Source organism: Mercenaria mercenaria, chromosome 11 (assembly GCF_021730395.1).
Source record: "Mercenaria mercenaria strain notata chromosome 11, MADL_Memer_1, whole genome shotgun sequence".
Classification (NCBI taxonomy): domain Eukaryota; kingdom Metazoa; phylum Mollusca; class Bivalvia; order Venerida; family Veneridae; genus Mercenaria; species Mercenaria mercenaria.
The window spans coordinates 20,394,298-20,411,742 of record NC_069371.1 but is presented as its reverse complement, the minus strand read 5'-3'; the positions used below and the strand labels follow the sequence as shown (position 1 = coordinate 20,411,742).

Genomic DNA, 17,445 nt, shown 5'->3' with positions numbered 1-17,445 from the left:
TTATCAAAAAGTAAACACAATGACAACTCTTCCAGCATTCAATTATTTCAGGTTCTTTGTTGTTGTTTTCTGTTTGACTTCATACTACGGTAATCAAAACTACTACTGTGCACAACAGGGCTGTCTTAACACAAAATTTAATATACATTACCATATCCGGATACGCCCTTGCAAATAAAAGGTCTTATTACAATATAATTTGTCACATTATATGTACATCAATCATAATAAAAATTGTTGACAATTGTTGAGCGCAGAATGCACTCTGGCGTAAACTTTCGGCGTCATCATAATGTAATATCATAAATAATGTATAATACAAAGTTGTATAAAAATCATATTTGATGGAAGGCCGATGCTGCCAAATATTTCATGCGAAGTACTAGGAGAGTCCAATATGGTTTTTCTCAGCTGGGTACGAGTCCAAATATATATCGTATTGTACAGTACAATGTTAAATAATCTATTTATTCTATGTCTATTTTACCTTAGTTTAAATTAAAAATGATTCACTGAATATTGTATTTCTGATATTTTTTCGTTTTTGTGTTTCCACAAACAAACGACAAATAATCCTGATTTCAAGACGCATAATCAAACGCCTACTTCACCCGATTTACATTTGGAACATTTTCACGCCTTTCGGGCTTTATCGTATGTTTAACATGGGACCGTTCAATACGGAAAAAAATATTTTGTGTACGCAAGTGCATCCAATACAGTAATATAGTGTACGGTCACGTGTTACAAATAAACGTTCACGATTGGATAAATGAAATAGATATAGAATAATATACTTCATAGATCTTTCTGTCTCAGTTATGTTGAACATGCTAACCTTGTACAAAGTAATGTTGAATAATTGAACTCAACAAGGTAATTCCGCTAGTAGTTATGTAATTCCGGCTACTTGTGCTTCTGTTTTCATCCTGAAAGTGTGGTTCCTCAAGAAGAATGCATTCTTTTTAAGGCAGTGATCGATACTGAAGATGCTACAGTAGCAAAGACTACACCTGGTTCTTTTCGAGCAAACCAAAAAGTACACACACGTGATAGATATAACATCTTATCAAGAACACTTTATGTATTTTTTTTGCTGCGGGAAACGGAAATGGAACTCCCATACAGCATCCCAGATCAAACTACTATTATAACAAGTGGATGAAGTATTGCCATGCAATACAAAGTCCGCTACTGGAAGGCACCTTTTTTCTCAACTGTAGCATAACATAATGAACTGATATCTGTGAATGATGTATAAACAACATTGTACTATATATACAATATGTTTTAACAAAACATTTGGATTCAAATATGCATATATAAAAACCTACAGATGCTTTCATATGGATTTTTTTCGGCCGATTATTAAAAGTTATCATATAAGTTATTTATAGTAACAACAAAAGGAAATTAATCCTAAAAACAAAGAAATATTCTATATTATATAGGTCAACAAGAAACTCTTTACCAGGTAGAGATAGGTCAAAATACACCTACGGCCAGTAATTAAACAATTAAAATACAATCTAATAATAGTAACAACAGTAACACAGTTGTGCTAAGTTACATCAAAATCCCTCCATACTTGAAGAAGAAATGTTCCTTGAATTTGACCTTTGATCTAAGTGTAAAATCCTATTGACCTTTGATCTCCAAGTGTGACCTTGACCTTTAAGCTAGGGTTCTGGGTGTTGCGCAGGACACGTCGTCTCACTATGGGGAACACTCATGCCAAGTAATACTGTAATCCCTTGATGCATGACAGAGTTCTGGACCGGACAGGAAAAAAACCTTATTGACCTTTGACCTCCAACTGTGACCTTGACTTTTGAGCTAGGGTCCTGGGTTTTGCACATGACTCATAGGGTACATGTGTGTTATGTAATATTAAAATCCCTTTATGGATGGCAGAGTTATAGACCGGACAGGAAAAAAGCCCTGTTGACCTTTGACCCCCAATTGTGACCTTAACCTTTAAGCCAGGAATTTGCGCATAACATGTTGTCTCATCATGGGAAACATTTGTGCCGAGTGATATTAAAATCTCTTGATGATTGACAGAGTTATGGACCGGCAACGAAACAGACCCTGTTCATGCCATGTTAACATTTGACTGCAAAGTCTGACCTTGACCTTTGAGCTAGTGGTCTGAAAGTTGTGTATGACACATCGTATTATTATGAGGTACATTTGCGCTAATAATACAGTAAACCTCATGCACTTATAAGGAACTCGGATATAAGGAACACTCGATTATAAGGAACAGTATTCAATTCCCCGATCTAATTCCTTCTCTATTCAATGTAAAAATCCTCCGTTATAGGGAATTCGGTTTTTCCTGTCCCAAAGTACGAAATTCAATGGAAAATCTCTCAGTTATAGCGAACAGACAAAAAGAATATAAATTATTAAACGAAGTACTTAAGTCAGATTGACACGCGGCGTACTTAAGAGTTTTGAATTCGCCGCTAATCGCGATAACTGGATTAAATGATGATTGAAGTTAGAATGTTTGCAGGACAGTCACAGGACTTGATTGTGTTGATTTTCATAGCCGTTCCCGAATCAATTAAACAATAATTGGCTCACATTGTTTTCAAAATGGATGCGATACGAAATAAATTCCTTTTGCTGGTATCATTTGGTCATTTTAAGTATAGAATTTCCTTGTGCAAGATAAATATAAAAAATGGAGAGACTCGCAATTTTCTCATGTAAAGATTCATTGTCGGTCCGGAGTGAGAACACAAAGCCCTTTTCAAATGTCAGTCAAATAGTGTTTGCTTTACAAAGTGTGTTCGTAATACCAACCTCGGTTACAAGGAACTAGAGCGCTATACGGATATAAGGAACCTCGGATATAAGGAACAATTTTTAAAGGTCCCAAGCTGTTCGTTATAAGCGAGGTTTACTGTATATCAAAATCCCTTCATGGATGGCAGAGTTATGGACCGGACAGTTAAAACGCCCTGTTGACTTCCAGTTTGAGCTTCACCTTTGAACTAGGGGTCCGGGTTTGGCGCATGACACGTCTTTTCATCATGGGGAACATTTGTGCCAAGTAATATTAAATTCCCTTCATGGTTGACAGAATTATGGACCGGACATGAAATTCAGGACTGACGGACGAACGGAAAAGTGCATTCCTGTAGTCCCCAAAACTGGTTTTCAACCAGTAGGGGACTAGTAACCCTATTATATATTCAAAAGGCCATCAAAAGTTTATTAAATATTTATTTCTATCTAGATAATTATATAATATTTAATATTAACAATGTATAACAAAACCTTCGTATAGTACTAGTAACACATAGGAAATATAAACTGGTAGGTTGGAAATATGTCTGCCTTTTTTACACTTTCTTCAGAATTATTCAGTTTATGATATATAATAACGTAGAACTGACTTCTTTTCACGTTCATTAAATATATAACTACACTGCATAGTACCGTATCATTGAAAAAAACACAATAATACTTCATGACAAAAATAAAAGAATGGTGGTAATGGTGAATTTGAAGGCGTGGATCACTATCTAATGGGAGTATAATCAAATATTGCCATCCGTAACTGTAAGGTGGGTTCTATTGTATCCTAAGCGCCAGTCATTCTATTTGTGTTTTATATTTGTGCTAGATATAAACTGTACTTCATTGTTTGTTAATTATTTATATCAGTGGCAATCTCGCACCAAAAAATACAATTATCCAAAATAGTTTCTAAATTCTTCATAGGAGACCATATTATCACCGCTTGTGTCAACATATTTTAAGAACTCTTTCATGACTTCCTGTGGGTCTCTCTCTTTGAAAAATGTAGCAAGTAGTTTGGCTAGTTCGTCTTGAGCAAGTTTTCCATCCCCACTGGTGTCGTAGTCATTGAACAACTGACACAATGTCTCTCTGAAAGGGACAGAAATAAGAAATGAAGTGTTTAGGTATTAGAATCCCGGCTGGCCAATCTAGTCAGGAACCAGAGAGCCTTCTGGTACGTACTAGTAATTCATTTCTCTTTAGATTTGTAGTGGGTTAGAAAAAGGAATTCATGAAATCAAGCGTGTTTTTAATATTAAGAAAGTCAATTTCATCTTTTAGTCATCTCTTCCATCCATCTCTTTATGTCAGGTAGTTGTCATTTTTGCACAAACATGTATACTTTCGAAAAAAACAACAACAACAACAACGAAAAACCGTTTACGTCATTTCGGATTGTACAATATGACATAGAATAACACTTTACTCAAGTATCGGATTTATTTTAAGTATTAAAGTGATTAAGTAACTGATAAGTGAAAGAAAAACGTTTGTTTCATGTATACTAAAGTTTTAAGTCTTTCGTCATCACGGAAATATTTTAAGCCCGCACTACCCCGCCAAGCACAACAACAGTCAGCTTACCGCCTATTCGGCATTAGGTTAGACAGTATTATATATGACTACCCTTGTCTTCAAGTCCCTCTATATGCAACAAGAGCTCGTCGAACACGAAATGCCCCCCTTGATGCATTTAGTAATTGCACAAGGAACAGAAATTATATGAACACTGTAAATAAGTATATGTAAACCATGTGACCCACAGGGCGGAGCCATATTTGACCCTTGGGGAATAATTTGAATAATCTTAGTAGAGGATCACTAGATGATGTCATATACAAAATATCAAAGCCCTAGGCCCTGTGGTTTGGACAAGAGGTTTTTCAAAGTTTTTTTCCTATATAAGGCTATATAAACCATGTGACCCTAGGGGTGGGGCCATATTTGACCCCAGGGAAATAATCTGAACAATCTTGGTAAAGGACCACTAGATTCTGCTACATACCAAATATCAAAGCCCTAGGCCCTATGATTTTGGACAAGAAGATCAGAAACCATTTAACTGTTCCTGGCCAATGTGACCTTGACCTTTGACCTAATGACCTCAAAATCACTAGGGGTCACCTGCTGGTCATTACCAACCTCCCTATCAACTTTCGTGATCCTAGGCCTAAGCGTTCTTGAGTTATCATCCGGAAACTGTTTTACTGTTCAGGGTCACTGTGACCTTGACCTTTAACATACTGATCTCAAAATCAATAGGGTTCATCTGCTGGTCATGGCCAACCTAACTATCAATTTTCCTGAAACTAGGCCCAAGCGTTCTTGAGTTATTGCCTGGAAACCATTTTACTGTTCCTGGTCACTGTGACCTTGACCTTTGACATACTGACCTCAAAATCAATAGGGGTCACCTGCTGGTCATGACCAACCTCCCTATTAACTTTCGTTATCCTAGGCCTAAGCGTTCTTGAGTTATCATCCGGAAACTGTTTTACTGTTCAGGGTCACTGTGACCTTGACCTTTAACATACTGACCTCAAAATCAATAGGGGGCATCTGCTGGTCATGACCAACCTCCCTATCAACTTTCATGATCCTAGGCCCATGTGTTCTTGAGTTATCATCCGGAAACCGTTTTACTATTCAGGGTCACTGTGACCTTGACCTTTGACATACAGACCTCCAAATCAATAGGGGTCATCTACTGGTGATGACCAACCTCCCTATCAACTTTCATGATCCTAGGCCCAAGCGTTCTTGAGTTATCATCCGGAAACGGATAGGTCTACATTCCGACCGACCGACCGACAGACCGACCGACATCTGCAAAACAATATACCCCTCCTTTTTCAAAGGGGGGCATAATAAAAATGAGACATTTTTTCTTTTTCTTTCTGGTCTTGTGCCTTTGCACAGAGACAATATAGGTAGACTGTTGCAATGCGCAAGTAAATTTTTGCAAACAAAATTTATGAAGTGCTTACATGACTAGGTCGACTGATCAGAGAAATTTTATATCTAAAAGCAGTTTCGGTCACAATCAATGAAAATTGTATATCGTAAAACCATCTTGTCATATGCCAAATAGCGTTAAATATAGGCCTTGGGGGACAAGATCTTAATAAGATAAATATTACAGGTAGAAACATAGTAGCAGTAGTTAAATCGAGCATCTAAAGATTCGTTTTGTGCATTTTCGTATTTATATAAAATACAACCTTTAAATGCAACAAAAAGTATCTGAAATTTAAAAAAAAAATCTAATGTAAAAATAAATAAATTAAAGTGAGATACCGGCTTTCATAAAGTCAAGTTTTGAATTACGAGATGCAATCATGCTGAAGTGAACAAAATATTTATGTAAACGCGTTGCACCTTAACTAAGACGAGATATTTGCCTTCCAGGTAAAATGTGGGCCTATCAGATTCATTAATGTTTCTAACTTTGAGCGTCTGGGTCAAATACAATCTGTAATTTTTCAAATTGATTAAAGTATTTCAATTACTTCTACTCATTTCTAAACCCGTTTTAGAACGTAAAGAAAATAATTCTGTTTCAGAAAATGTTTCTTACGAGCGTTTTGGTTTCTCCTGCATTTCTTTTAAGAATTCTTCTTTAGTGATTCTCTTGTCCCCGCTTTTATCAATGTCGCAAAACATTTTCTGAAAACAAAAGAAATACATGTAATTCAAAGAGTGAATCCATTTTTTGTTGTTGTTGAAGAATTGGTCTTTTTGAAGGGCACATCATAGTTTGTCACTACTGTAATACACAGTAAGAATTAAAATTTCATTTAAAACTGGTACTTATTAGATAAATCCTCAATATATACTATTGATATACTATAATAGTATAGATATGTGTAAACAAGGGATCTACAAATGTGTGAATTGATTGAAACAAAACGAATTCTTACGCGAGTCGGATAGAGAAAACGATAGCAAGTTAAAAGTTAGCTACATTTGTATTTTACTGTTTATGAGTTGAAAGCTACACAATCACAGAGAAAAAACCGTTTAAGAAAAAAAATCGAACTGGAACTTAGAAATAACAGCAAATCCTCTACTTCTCAAACTTTGTCTTCAGTTTAAACGATCTGTAAATAGCAATTTTTATCTCTCCTTTTTTCATACGCATTGTTTTTGTAAGCATCTTGGTAGGACATTGTTGTGTATACCATAAAAAGAAATTTCATACAAATGAAAGTACATTGTACTTGAAATTGTTCCGTTGAGCTCACTGGAAATTCTCATTTGTTTTAGTTTATGCTCGGTCTTAGGCATGATAATGGTTCTTTCCCGATGGGTAAAGAAAAACATTAGGTCGAATCATTGCTTTATTCTTTTTGGAAACAATTCTTTTTTTGTCATTCATCGGAAATTCAAACTGTGGCACCCACCACAGTTGAGTTTTCAGGGCAGGTTATATGTATATTCTGGCTTATATTCAGGCGTAGTCGGGGGTGTATTTGTTAATATAAGAAGCATAATCTAAACTATGTAATGCATTCTAGACATTATTACATTGCATTTCTCTGCAATGGATTTTTTCTTCCCATGTAAGTAAGCCGCTGGATAAGTGTTTAACGATAACATAAAATGTTTTTGCTTGTAGTGTGTGTGCTTGCTTAAGACAAAAATACTATTTTACTAACATTTTTCTTTTCAGAAATTAAACTAGCAAACTGCCAGCATGATGTCATTTTGAGGATAGTGTCACTGGTTATTAAATTTTGAGGGAAATATAGAGTCACAGGTTAGCATCATCTTGAGGGTCGCAGGCCAGAATCATTTAATGGGTGTTAAAGGTTGAAGGCCAGCGTCAGTTTAAGGGGCGTATAGTGTCGCAGGCCAGCATCATTTTGAGGGGCGTATAGTGTCACTGGCCAGCGTCATTTTGGGGGATGTATATATGCGACGTCATAAGTTGGAGCTAATTAGCGTAACGCCGTTTTCTTACATAGTGTCAAAGGCTACCGTCATTTTAGGGGTGTATAGTGCCGCGTGTTAGCGTCATTTTGAGAGCCGTATAATGTCGCTGGCCGGCATCACTCAAGTTGAGGGGCGGGTGCATAGCGTCATTTTGAGGGGCGTATAGTGTCGCAGATTAGCGTCATTTTGAGGGGCATATATAGTGCTGGAGGCCAGCGTCATTCTAGGGGCATATTTTGTCGCAGGTTAGCGTCATTTTTAGTGCCGTATAGTGTCGCAGGTTAGTGTGATTTTGAGGGGCATATATTGTCGCAAAGCAGCGTCATTTCTAGGGGCGTATAGTGTCGTAGGCTAGCTTTGAAGGCGTGTAGTGTCGCAGTTAGCATTTTTGTGCACGTTACTGAATAATTGCAGCTATCGTACTCACTCTAGGTAGTTTATAGATACCGTTACTCATAACAAAAAAGACATATTTTTAGCTGGACTATTCAAAGAATATGTTGAGCTATTTGACTCACACATGCGTCGGCGTCCGTGTCCGTGTCTGCGTCGGCGTCCCGATTTGGTTATGTTTTTGTATGTTAGCTGTTATCTCAGTAACCACTTACGGAAATAGATTGACACTTCACACAGAATTGTCCATTGTCATGTTATTTACTGTGATGAACTTACTTGCATTGCACAAGTTCCATAACTCTATTTTGCTTTTTAGCAAAATTATGCACCTTTTTCGACTTAGAAATTTTTGTTAAGTTTTTGTATGTAAGCTGGTATCTCAGTACTCACGAATGGGAATGGATTGAAACTTCACACACAATTGTCCATTGTCGCGAACTGATATACATTGTACAGGTTTGCAATTTTACAAAATTATTCTCCTTTTTCAACTTTTATATTCATTCAACTGACAAGGCGGTTGAATAATCGAACGTTGCTGTCCTCTGACGGCTCTTGGTTTTATTCAAGTTGTTTTCAAACCTAAAGCGTTTGTTCAAATAGAACTTGCACTTTTTTGCTTGATCGTATCTATTTCAAAACTTCATCTGTTGGGAAAACACTTGAGATATTTTATTTCATGAATACGATACTGTCACTGTCAAGTAAGAAGCTGCATTTTGAAAAGATAATTATTCATAAAATATTTACGCAGTATTTACATATCATGTGGAGCATGCGGTGGTTTATACAACATTTCTCTAGGATGAATAGACGTTTACACCATTAAAATAAATTGACAAATTGCTGCCTGCCATTTCACAGTCTCTTCTTGTCTCCAGGTCTGGTTCGTAAAAACAAATTGCACTTTGAAAAAAGCTTCAGCGCAAACATTTTACGCCTCATAACTTATATGAACGTATCTTTTGAAACATCGCCAGCAAATATTTTCTACATTAGATTTTCTTTATACTATTGTTCTTTTCTGCCTTTTAATTTGCAAATTTAATGCCAAATTAAGTATGGCCTAATTATGTGATTGTTATATTTTAGTGGTTTTGATGCAAAAAAAAAAGCCCACACATTCCACTGAGTTTGCCTTTAAATATTAAAAAAAGTGTGTTTTTAAGGCGTGCCTACATGTCACAAACGGAAGAAATCTTTTCAAATTCTTCAATACCGTTGACAACTAAGAACGGTTCCTAAATGCACATCTGTGGAGAAGAAAACACTACTAGACAATCAGAAGGCACGTTCATGGCCCGAAAAAAGTTGTAGTATAAGCAACCACACCCTCTTTTACTGTGACGTGCATGCTTTTATTCAAAACCGACATAACGGTTATTTGACATATGATTACTTACAGAGATGAAAATTAGTAATAAAAGCGAATCCATGAGTACTGAAATTAACCGCCGTGACAACGGCGGTACATACCAGTATCTATTTGGCTGTTCGACCAGATCGGTATTTTACCTAAAGCAATATTGACTGTACAGCTACGTGTGCGATGTACCAAATCAAATGACAATTTAAAAAACTATTTGATATACTGCGCAATTGCTCAAAAGATAATTGCCCTTCCCTGTCAAAGTCCTTGTCAAAGAGACCAAATTACGTAGAAATTACGGCACGATCCTTTTAAAGAGCAGACATAAAAAGAAATAACTGCACAATCCTTGTCAAAGAAACTGACCTGTGATTGAACAACAACAAAGGCATTACTATAGAGACTGAGTTCGGAATAAATTACGGCACAGTTTATGTCAAAGAGACTAAATTCATGAAAACATTTCCGCACAGTCTAAGTAACTACACTAGGCCAAAAGATTTCACTACACAGGCCTTGTCAACGATATTCAACTACATATAGCTTACTAAAGAGATTTGACTACACAGTGCTTGTCAACGAGACTTGACTAAAGAGACATAACTGCGCAGTGCTTGTCAACGAGACTCAGCAACACATATTTGACTAAAAAGACATAACTGCGCAGTGCTTGTCAACGAGACTCAGCAACACATATTTGACTAAAGAGACATAACTGCGCAGTGCTTGTCAACGAGACTCAGCAACACATATTTGACTAAAGAGACATAACTGCGCAGTGCTTGTCAACGAGACTCAGCAACAAATATTTGACTAAAGAGACATAACTGCGCAGTGCTTGTCAACGTGACTCAGCTACACACAACTGACTAAAGAGACATAACTGCGCACTCCTCGTCACCGAGACTCAGCTACACTAAATTGACTAAAGAGACATAACTGCGCAGTTTGTTAACGAGAATCAGCTAACTCAGCTACACATATCTGACTAAAGAGACATAACTGTTCAGTGCTTTCAACGAGACTCAGCTACACATAACTGACTAAAGAGACCTGACTGCGCAGTGCTTGTCAACGAGACTCAGCTACACGTAATAGACTAAAGAGACATAACTGCGGAGTCCTTGTCTACGAGATTCAGCCATACATGGTTGACTAAAGAGACATAACTGCGCAGTGCTTGTCAACAGGACTCAGCTACACATAACTGACTAAAGAAACATAACTGCACAGTCCTTATCAGCGAGACTCGGCTACACATATTTGACTAAAGAGACATAACAACACAGTTCTTGTCAACGCGACTCAGCTACACGTAAGTAACTAAAGAGACATAACTGAACAGTGCGTGTCAACGAGACTCAGCTACACATAATTGATTAAATAACGGCACAGTGCTTTCAACGAGACTCAGCTACACAGAATTCACTAAAGAGACATAACTACGCAGTGCTTGTCAAAGAGACTCAGCTACACATATTTGACTAAAAAGACATAACTGCGCAATGCTTGTCAAAGAGACTCAGCTACACATATTTGACTAAAAAGACATGAACTACGCAGTGCTTGTCAAAGAGACTCAGCTACACATAACTGACTAAAGAGACCTGACTGCGCAGTGCTTGTCAACGAGACTCAGCTACACATAATAGACTAAAGAGACATAACTGCGGAGTCCTTGTAAACGTGACTCACATAATTGACTAAAGACACATAACTGCGCAGTCCTTGTCTACGAGATTCAGCCATACATGGTTGACTAAAAAGACATAACTACGCAGTGCTTGTCAAAGAGATTCAGCTACACATACTTGACTAAAAAGACATAACTGCGCAGTGCTTGTCAAAGAGACTCAGCTATACATAATTGACTAAAGAGACATAACTACGCAGCGCTTGTCAAAGAGACTCAGCTATACATAATTGACCAAAGAGACATAACTACGCAGTGCTTGTCAAAGAGACTCAGCTATACATAATTGACTAAAGAGACATAACTGCGTTACCGTTAAGAACTAACTATTAAACTCTAACTAGGCCGAAGTGTGGTGGTTTATTGAGCTATAAATAAGCAAATAAGACCGGGCTGTGAGCTTTTTACTGAGCTGTTAAAGAGTAGGTTATGTGGGGTTGTGTAATGTTTGATGAGCTATAAATAACTAACTTAAATAAGGGTGTAAAGGGTGTAAGATTATTACTGAAATTTTGTCGGAGTGAAAAATTACTTTTGCGCAATAAATAACTGAAATAGGTGGAAAATGCGCTTAAAATGACTTACAGCGCAGTCCTGGTCAGAAATATTGGGATTGTACTTGTGAATGCCGGCTTTCAGTTCTTGGATCGTCAGCTCGCCGCTACAGTCCACGTCGGTACAGTTCCAGAACTGTTCACACTGCTCAGGTGTCAAGGACATTTTTTCAACGGATGTCTGAAAATATCAAACAAATCAAAATCCACATATTTTCCTTTCTTTTCGCATTTCAAACATGTTTTCCGAATTCTGGCTGCGATCGTTTTATTCCTGAATAAAATGATTTCACCTACATAAAAGAGAGGTCTTTGACTGAAAGATTAACTGGAGACATTCGTTCTCCGACTGCTTAATGACAGAAGATATCGGGAACTGATCGATATTTCCAAAATCGCGTTCTTCTCTAGTTTCCATTCATATCATTTTTTAGACAGAACATTGTGCAAAATTTCAGTCACTGATTTCTGAGAAATACTACGGACAAGAACAACATTATAATTACATGTAGAAAATATGCGCATCTTCTCTTGGGGCCAAGTTTGAGGTGGATCTTACTATGACGTTTCTCTGACTTCAAGCCAGTGGTTGCTAAGGAATACTCCGGACACGAATTGTGGGACGGACAGACAGACAGACGGACGGACGAAGCGGCGACATGATATTATGTGCTTCCCCTTTCGGGGAGCATACAAATCGTAGTCAATCCAAGTTTGTGACTTCAAAAGATTCGTTGGAATTGATGTGCAATACCTTCATTGAAAAAACAACAACAACAACAACAACACATTTTGGCACTAAATACATTTGCATTGGCTTGACATGTTGCATCGAAAGTTTTTTCTGAAGACGTCGTCAATGAGATTTAAAGCACCAGTGCGGATGGACTGAATAATCATACAAATACATATTAATACGATACAGTTAATTACGGTATCGTTGTTTCGCATTACGACTTGATTGGAAAGGGCGTTCGTTCGATAATGTGATGCGAAGAACGAAGATAAAATGCGAAGGTGCGACAGTACTATGGTACAAGGCGAAGATGCAAAATCAATATCGCACTTTCGCATCTTGTTTCCACGTTTCCGTACCGTATTAACACAGAATCAGTATTCGATTTAAACGACCCTAACAGAACACCGTATTTCACCGTTCATCAAATCTGTTTGTATAGATATTATCAATTTATCATTACAAATATTTTTACGACTTTGTTTAATGAAAGTTTTATATATATGAACATGCGGGAGTACTCAATATCTCACTGAAAATCAAAGTATTGAAAGTATAGAAAGGCTGGTGCCAATGAAAATGTGCAGGCAAAGGCAAATGTAAGTTTGTGACATCTGAAACATCATTGGTATTTCATATCAAATTGAGGCGAACACAGGGTACTGTTACTATTCTTAATACACTTTAAAATTACTACAAAGTACGGTCGAAATGCACATTGTGTTTAATTCATTGGAAGTGAGACATTAGGTTTCTTAAAACGTAATATTTATACATTTTGCTAAGAGTAGTATCAAAACAGCTGCCCATAACACCATTGTTAGACCAACTTTAGAGTATAGTTCCAGTGTTTGGGATCCTTGCCATCAGAAGAATATAGATAAATTAGAAAATATTCACAGGCAAGCTGCGAGAACTGTAGTAAATAAGTATAGCATGACTCCGTGCACAGTCACAAATATCCTAACAAGTTTAAGTTGGAATTCCCTCCAATCCAGAAGGAAATGTAGTTGGTTTTTTTATAAAATGGTTCATAATCATGTTGATGTCGATCCTAAACAATATCTCGCTCCGATCATTAGACACTCTACACATTACTATCACTTAGCTCTGCAAATACCTTCTACCGCAGTTGACTACTACAAGTACTCATTCTTCCCCAGAACTGTGGTAGAGTGGAACGTCTTACAATCTCATGTAGTCAGTGCTGAAACAATCTTCAGATTCAAATCAGCACTGGCTGCATTGATGTTCCAACCATAATTACTATATATACTTGTTTTTATCCTGTTTTAACCCTATTAAAATTCTCTTTTCCTACACAACAGCTTATGTATGTACATGTTTTACACTTAAGGCTATCAGGTGTTAGGATTTTGCACTTTTTTTTCACTAACTGTCAGGGAGTACTAGGTGGACTGAGTAGCTTGGGAAACCTGATAGTCTTTCACTAGATTCATGATTTGAAGACGAGCACTATACAATGCTACGAGCCAAATATCTTAAGCTCAAGCGTTGAAGGGTTTAGAGTAAGATTTTAAACTTTTTCCTAAAGCAAGTGATTCCCAGGCCGGCCTGCTTTTGCCAGTGAATCTTGACAGGAACCTTCTTTTAGAGGACTACATGATAACTAACAGATGAAAGACAGGGTGGGTCAATTTTGACCGATTGGGAAAAATTGGAACGATGAGAACCACAAGACGATGCTACACACCAACTATTCAAGATCCTGGCCTTTCAGCGTCATAAAACAAGATTGTTACAGAAATCAATGTAAACTTGTTGTTACCGTTATTTTTACACAAATTAGTGTAAAACAAGATTGTTGCTGATATTTTTACAGAAATCAGTGAAAATAGATTAATCAATGTAAAACAAGTTGTTACAGTTCTTTTGACACAAATCAATGTAAAACAAATTTGTTACTGTTATTTTTACAGAAATCAATGAAAACAGGTTGTTTCTCTTCATTTTACAGAAATCAACGTAAATAGATTAATCAATGTAAAACAAGTTGTTACAGTTCTTTTGACACAAATCAATGTCAAACAAATTTGTTACTGTTATTTTTACAGAAATCAATGAAAACAGGTTGCTTCTCTTCATTTTACAGAAATCAATGTAAATAGATTAATCCATGTAAAACAATTTGTTACAGTTCTTTTGACACAAATCAATGTCAAACAAATTTGTTACTGTTATTTTTACAGAAATCAATGAAAACAGGTTGTTTCTCTTCATTTTACAGAAATCAATGTAAATGGATTAATCAATGTAAAACAAGTTGTTACAGTTCTTTTGACACAAATCAATGTCAAACAAATTTGTTACTGTTATTTTTACAGAAATCAATGAAAACAGGTTGTTTCTCTTCATTTTACAGAAATCAATGTAAAACGGACTGCTACTGTTCTTTTTACATAAATCGATGTAAAATAGGTGTCCCTTAGGCGGAGCCGATTTTAACCCGAGAAGAATAATTTGAATAATTTTGACAAAGAACCTCTACGAAACGCTATGTGCCAACTATCGAAGATCATGGGCATGAAATTTTAGATAAACTGATTTAAATTTGTTTGTTATATTAACGTAGGACCCTCGGTCGGGACAAACTTTAACACCGGTCAACGTTTGAACGAAATTGGTTAAGGACGACTTCACCAAGCTACATACCAAATATGTAAGCTCAAATGCAAGAAAATCCTAATGTTTCTCCTGTATAAGTCTATGTAAAACAAATAAATCCAACGGCGACATCATTTTGCCACTATGACATGATTTGAAACTTGGCGAAGACCAATATACAATGATACATGCCAAATACCTAAGCTCAGGACATTTTGATAGACCGTTGGGTTCATTAAGCTTTGGGAACTTCAAATGTGAAGTGGGCACAAAAATATCTATATGTTTATTTTTGCCCTTGAAATCACCCGATATGAATCAAAACAAGTCAAAGCAATTTAAATATCTAATAAAACTAGTCAAAATGGCTATGTGTTTTATATAAAGGTACTGTTGTCAATAAAACTAGATTTAATGACTCCCAAATTTGTGAAACGTTGATGTATCTTTACTGAGCTACACGTCAACAACCAAGAATAGATGAAAGAGTTGGAAGAGGTATCCCAAACACTTAGGCGACCGTGGAAGGAAAATTATAATGCACTTTGTCTAAAAAGTGGAAGTATCGAGACAATAGAAATAGCCGAGAAATAATCTGAAAGTTCTTCGTGACACGATAAAAGACAGAAAAATCAAGTGCAAAAAGTGAGATAAATCAAGAAATATTTAAGATGAAATTTAATTAATGCAATTTTGTTAATGTATATCAGTTTTAAAATCGCTGTTCTGACAGAACCTAACTGAAATTTGAAAGATACTTTGGAAAGATCCGCACTTAACCTAATGATAGACGAATCGCGCATAGTACAAGAACCTTTGTTTGTTTTGTTATTTGGTTTAACGCCGTTTTTCAACAGTATTTCTGTCATGTAACGGCGGACGGTTAACCTAACCTGTGTTCCTGGATTCTGTACCAGTACAAACCTGTTCTCCGCAAGTAATTGCCAACCTCCCCACATGAATCAGAGGTGGAGGACTAATGATTTCAGACACAATGTCGTTTATCAAAATAGTCACGAAGAACATACGCCCCGCCCCAGGATCGAACTCGCGACCCCACGATCCGTAACCATATCCAGACTATATCCCCTATTGTATTTGTCTGTAAAAATAACTATAGATTCATTTTTTTAATGATTTATTCATTGATAGACGGGAATGGAACTTGACATCCACAATGAAATTTAAACAAAACTGGCAGTCTCAAAATTTAGTGTCCTATAACCTGTTCGTCATTAACTTATACGATAGTCTTAAGTATAGTGTAAGCATTAAACAGGCCGAGAGATACGACTGTCTCTCCGATTGCACCTTTGTTTACATAAATGTAATTTATTTCTTAAATCAATATTTTTATGAAACTTCGGCAAATGATATCAAAAAACATCGTCTGATAAATTATCTTAACAATATGTACACAGTACAAAAACATTTCATTAGTAAAATGAAAATAATTCATTTCTGCAATAAACATGATTAGCTGTATATATAAATCTTACCGATATTTTTGTGTGTAATCCTAAGTTGAGACTGGAAAGAATTAGAAAAAAAAGAGTGCTAACCCAAGAGCAAGTTATTTTAGATTTAATTATACGATAAATCCTGTCCGTTCTTTAATTTGTTATAACCCATCAACTATCAGTCTACATTTAAGAAGCTTAAAATCACCAACCTGTTAGTAGAAGTTTCGGTCAGCAGAAGTTCACCAGTTCTCTTTCGTTTGAAAGACACAAGTTTGTATATGTAAAGCTATATAACTATTACGATGGTGTGCGTTTTGTCAAATGATTCATTCGGATTCACTCAAAATGTCCACAATTTTGGCGGGAATCATTAATCAGTTGAACCTAAGGCTTGCTGTCTATGTTACAAATAAACGCGTGTTCAAATTGTTTTAACATCAATTATGGTTCTTTATTTGACAATGTTAGATACGTTTAGTGTCACTGATAATGTGCTCGTCTGAGTTTTTATTGTTTTACACTTCAAGTAAAGTTACTAACATTCTTTAGTACGAGCTGATGGCTTGGCGGCCTGGAGGCTTCCTTGATTTTGTTAATGTGTCATATATGTACAATGAACCATCCTTTAATATCTTGAATAGCTAACATTCTTTTGGAAACTCCCCATGTAAGGGTATACTTGTAAACTTGATTCAACGCAACACTAAAGGTAGCAGCTGTTGTTGTGTTTTTTTTTTTTCATTTTCGCTCAAAAAACATTTTCCTTTTTAAAAAAATGGAGAGAGCAAAAATCACAGCAACTTAACTCAATCGCATTATTCACATTTGAGCCGGACCATGAGAAAACAAAACATAGT

The 17,445-nt window shown here is 36.3% G+C and overlaps 1 protein-coding gene across 1 annotated transcript; it reads right to left on the bottom strand.

Annotated features, from left to right (window-relative positions):
- Window positions 1-3,220: 3,220 nt before the first annotated feature.
- LOC123532873 (calmodulin-like protein 5) lies at window positions 3,221-16,958 on the bottom strand. Its single transcript, XM_045314469.2, has 4 exons — window positions 16,798-16,958; window positions 11,796-11,945; window positions 6,395-6,483; window positions 3,221-3,906 (listed from the first exon to the last, which is right to left on the bottom strand). The coding sequence occupies exons 2-4, from the start codon at window positions 11,928-11,930 to the stop codon at window positions 3,708-3,710; spliced, it is 423 nt and encodes a 140-aa protein (XP_045170404.2). The 5' UTR covers window positions 11,931-11,945; window positions 16,798-16,958; the 3' UTR covers window positions 3,221-3,707.
- Window positions 16,959-17,445: the final 487 nt, after the last annotated feature.

What these genes read in the sequence shown, in the direction of transcription:
- LOC123532873 (XM_045314469.2), bottom strand. Translation starts at nt 11,930, where the DNA reads ATGTCCTTGACACCTGAGCAGTGTGAACAGTTCTGGAACTGTACCGAC. An exon ending in TTTCTGACCAGGACTGCGCT is followed by an intron (nt 6,484 to 11,795) that starts GTAAGTCATTTT and finishes TTTTGTTTTCAG; the next exon opens with AAAATGTTTTGCGACATTGA. An exon ending in CAGGAGAAACCAAAACGCTC is followed by an intron (nt 3,907 to 6,394) that starts GTAAGAAACATT and finishes TGTCCCTTTCAG; the next exon opens with AGAGACATTGTGTCAGTTGT.